The sequence below is a fragment of the Centruroides vittatus genome, unplaced genomic scaffold, assembly GCF_030686945.1.
Source record: "Centruroides vittatus isolate TY-2023 unplaced genomic scaffold, ASM3068694v2 contig_4, whole genome shotgun sequence".
In the NCBI taxonomy this organism is placed as follows: domain Eukaryota; kingdom Metazoa; phylum Arthropoda; class Arachnida; order Scorpiones; family Buthidae; genus Centruroides; species Centruroides vittatus.
The window spans coordinates 4,021,112-4,025,000 of record NW_027122214.1 but is presented as its reverse complement, the minus strand read 5'-3'; the positions used below and the strand labels follow the sequence as shown (position 1 = coordinate 4,025,000).

The 3,889-nt window shown below is 34.4% G+C and overlaps 1 protein-coding gene across 1 annotated transcript in view; it reads right to left on the bottom strand.

Annotated features, from left to right (window-relative positions):
* Positions 1-3,238, bottom strand: part of LOC136976371 (uncharacterized) — a 4,389-nt gene extending 1,151 nt beyond the window's left edge. Inside the window, exon 1 of the mRNA XM_067271620.1 lies at positions 2,420-3,238. Coding sequence (XP_067127721.1) covers positions 2,420-3,238 — 819 coding nt within the window. The remainder of the gene's footprint in view (positions 1-2,419) is intronic.
* Positions 3,239-3,889: the final 651 nt, after the last annotated feature.

Here is a 3,889-nt window from a genome sequence, read left to right as displayed (position 1 = left end):
CAAGGGAATTATTCACCATGAATTAGTCCCTGAAACTTTTTATTTAAGTGTTCTGGAATGTATATGAAAGAAGATACACTGTATCTGAATGGATTACTTAGCACCAGACAGTTTATTCCTTCTTCATGATGATGCACCAGTTCACCAGGCAGCAGTTGTATAGGAACTTTTGGTCTGAAAACAAATGTGCCTGCTCAATCATCTGTCCCCCTGCAATTACTTTTTCTCCCCAAACTAAAGTTACCATTGAAAGGGTCTCTTTGAAGAAGTGAAGACATCCAAAGGACTGTGACATCAAATCTTTGGGCCATATCATAAGAAGACATGCAGAGATCATTCTAGTCTTTCTAGATCATGCTACTTATTGTATTGATGCAAGAGGGTGCACTTTGAATAAAATACAGGTTATACTCAAGTCTTCTGTTTCAATTTTATTCTGTAACCGTAGTCCCATTTTATAATTGTTTGATGACATCAGAAAGGAATTCACGACTCTAAATATTGGTGCCTATTTTCAACAGATTCAGATTAACTGATTAAATGCCCATGATGATGATGATGATGATGATGATAGCCCAAATAGTAACAAAATACTTTGCAGGAGTTGTGGGTTTGAGTCCTACTTCGAGCTGATTTTTTTCCCCCTTCCAGAACCTTCTAATTTAATTACTAAATTTTACCAAGAGATGGTACACCTAATGTTACTTCTGGGCCAAATTACTCAATTATTAATAGTAGCATTAATATAGCCTGATATAATCCAGCAATTGTTTGGCATTAACATAAAATTATGGCTTTTTAAATTGTAAATTTCAAGAATTGATTTCAATCACTACACAAAAGTTCTGATATTTTTTAAAAATACTCTGACAATATTAGATTAAACTTCATTTAAATAGTATAAGTTATCCACATTGGAGTCAGAGCTGATCAGTTATGTTGTTTTTCAATAATCTACTGAATAAATTTAGCTGCCCAAAATCAGTCAATTAACTTATCCAGCAGTTGATTTTCTAAACATCAGAAAAAAGTACACCATCATAGCAGACAATGAACTACAAACAGTTGATATAGCTGTATGACTGTCAAAATTGATTATTATTAGGTGCACACACCAATATATATGGTGATTAAGTATTGAAGTGAACTCACTCAGCAAAATTAAATCACAAACAACCAAACACCTTAAGTTGCTGAGAAAATTTAATAACTAACAAACGTTTTCAGCCAAATCTGTTGGCCATCATCAGGTTAAACATATTCGAATGCAAACACAAAATGGAACAAAAAATTTAAATACAAATAAATAAAATAACGGATAAAATATACATATAAGAAAGTAAAAATTAAATATAAATAACAAAAATATATAAAAAATATGTATAGGTTAAATAAATAAATATTAATAAACTACACGAAACTCTAATAAATGCAAGAAGTGCATTTATCAATAAATTATACGAAATTCTGACAAATACAAGATATGCAGTGATAACAAAATCAAGGCATTAAATTAAGAGCTATCAAACCTCTTAATTAAATATTTCCATGCCGAAGGCAACCCTTCAGCATCCCTGGCATTAATGCAGGCATTATGTAATCTGCTCTTAAATATTTCAATTTTTTCAGCGCAAAACGCTAAAGTCTGTGAGTGTACAGGTTTAATGATGTCTGCTTCACCCCACTTGACTACCGAGCCTTCAACCTGCGCCATCTGAGATAGAATTGTGGCGTTAGATCTTTTGCTGATGTATTTGTGCTCCCTCAATCTAATCCCTAAGCTTCTATTAGTAACTCCAATGTAGTTTTTATTAATGCCTAGTTCTTGGTTTTCATAAGGAATTTTGTACACTCCAGCCATTCTTTCTTTATCAATACGGTCTTTGTCATTCCTTAATAATTTGTACAAGTTGGGAGCCCTCTTGAAAATTAACTTGGTATTTTTGCGGGCTGAGATTTCCTTCATGATAGCTTCTTTCTTTCTGTCATACGTGAACTTTGTGAATTTGCGGAAATCCCCTCCTTGAGCTTTTGTTTTGTTATTCTTGTAGTTTTTGATTAGTGTGGTTATCATATCCGCCCTGTACCCTAGAGTTCTAGCGATATGCGATATCCTGTAGATTTCTTTTTGTCTATCAACCACACTACTGCAGTAGAGAAAAGCCCTGCGAACAAGGGCACGGAAAGCAGCCATTTTGTATTGGTAAGGATCATTCGAACGCGATGGAATGTACAAAGGGCTATGCGTTGGTTTTACGTACACTTTAGTGATCAAATGTCCTTCCTTGAATTCGATGTCAATGTCTAAAAAATGTATCTGTGAGGAACACGTCTGTTCAATCTTTAGCATGAGGCCGTCATCGTTGTTGTTGATTCTATTAATAAATTCCTCGATTTTCCGGTCATTTTTCCATATTACAAGGACATCGTCCACGTATCTTTTAAAATACATAATGTCATTCATGAAGCCACAAATAACACTCTTTTCTAACCTTCTCAATACAAGTTCACACAACAATCCTGACATAGGACTTCCCATTGGGACTCCCCTTTTTTGTTTGTATTGACGGCCATTAAAAGCGAAAAAAGATTCATAGCAGACAAGGTTAGCTAGCTCTATCAAATCATTACTGTAATTTGCCAAATCTGGGCTTTTGCTGTGCATGAAATCCAAAAGCGCTACCTTGCATGACTCAATTTCTATAGAGGGGTATAAGCTCTCGTAGTCCATTACGGTTCCAACCTCATTATCCATTAAAATTAGATCTTGTATCTCATTAACCACATCCCTGGGATCCTTTGCCACATATACGTTATTCTCGAGCTGAGAGGTGAGAAACTTATGTAATCTCTTTTCAAAAAAAAAGGTTGGTCCTCTGCATCTTTCAACTATGGGTCTTACTTCCTTGCCCTCTTTATGGGTTTTGGCAAACGCAAATAATCTCGGCATACCTGGCCTAGGATTCTGACAATTTTTGAGAAAAGGTAATAAATTAGTGATTTTAGCTTTTTCAAGTTTCTTAACTCTTCTGTCGACGCTATCGATAATCTTTTCGTCAACACGCTCGCATTCGGTTTTCTTAATATAATCATCCAAAGCGTCATTATACGTTTGCCTTTTCATGATGACTAATGTTTTGCTCTTGTCCGCTCTAGTAGTAACCAAATCGTTTTCTCTAAGCCAGCATTTAGTAAGTTTGATGTATTTACCAGCATCACATCCTTTCCTCCAAGCCATCCGGTCTTTAATGACAGTTTTCCATCGGAGGTATTCTTTTTCTAAAGGATCTAGCCCAGATATTCCTCTTTTCTGGAATTCATTCAGTGCCCAGTCAGTATAGAAATACTTAGGTCCAGGTTAAGGATTTATAGTTGAAAAAATACAAACTGTGTGTTAAATTTGATACTGAGACACCTTTAAAAATAATAATCTGATAAAAGTTACTCAATCATGCATACATTTCTCTGCTTTTTTAGATCAAGATAAAAATTGTAATTAAAGCAGAGAAATTCTCTGAAGTGTACCTATTTCAGAGAATTTGATAAATAAATTTGAGAACTGATTCTCAATGAAATTTCAAAATCAATGAAAAATGTGAAAAAAGGTTTATCCTCAGGAAAAGATGTCTCACACTCCCAAGTTAGGTGGTACCAGTTAGAGAAGATCTATAAATAATGGTCACTTTATAAAAATCGAGGTCTACTTTTGGTTGATCTCTTAATAGTCCGATAAAAAAAAGAAATGGCATGAATTTAATAATTAGAAAGTGGACGTAAATTTAATAACTGGATCAGATGGAAGTCCAAATATTGTAATTCTAAATGTATCGGCACGATAAGCAGACATTGCTCTTGAGTGGAACTTGAATTCGCAATCTCTTTTTCCCAA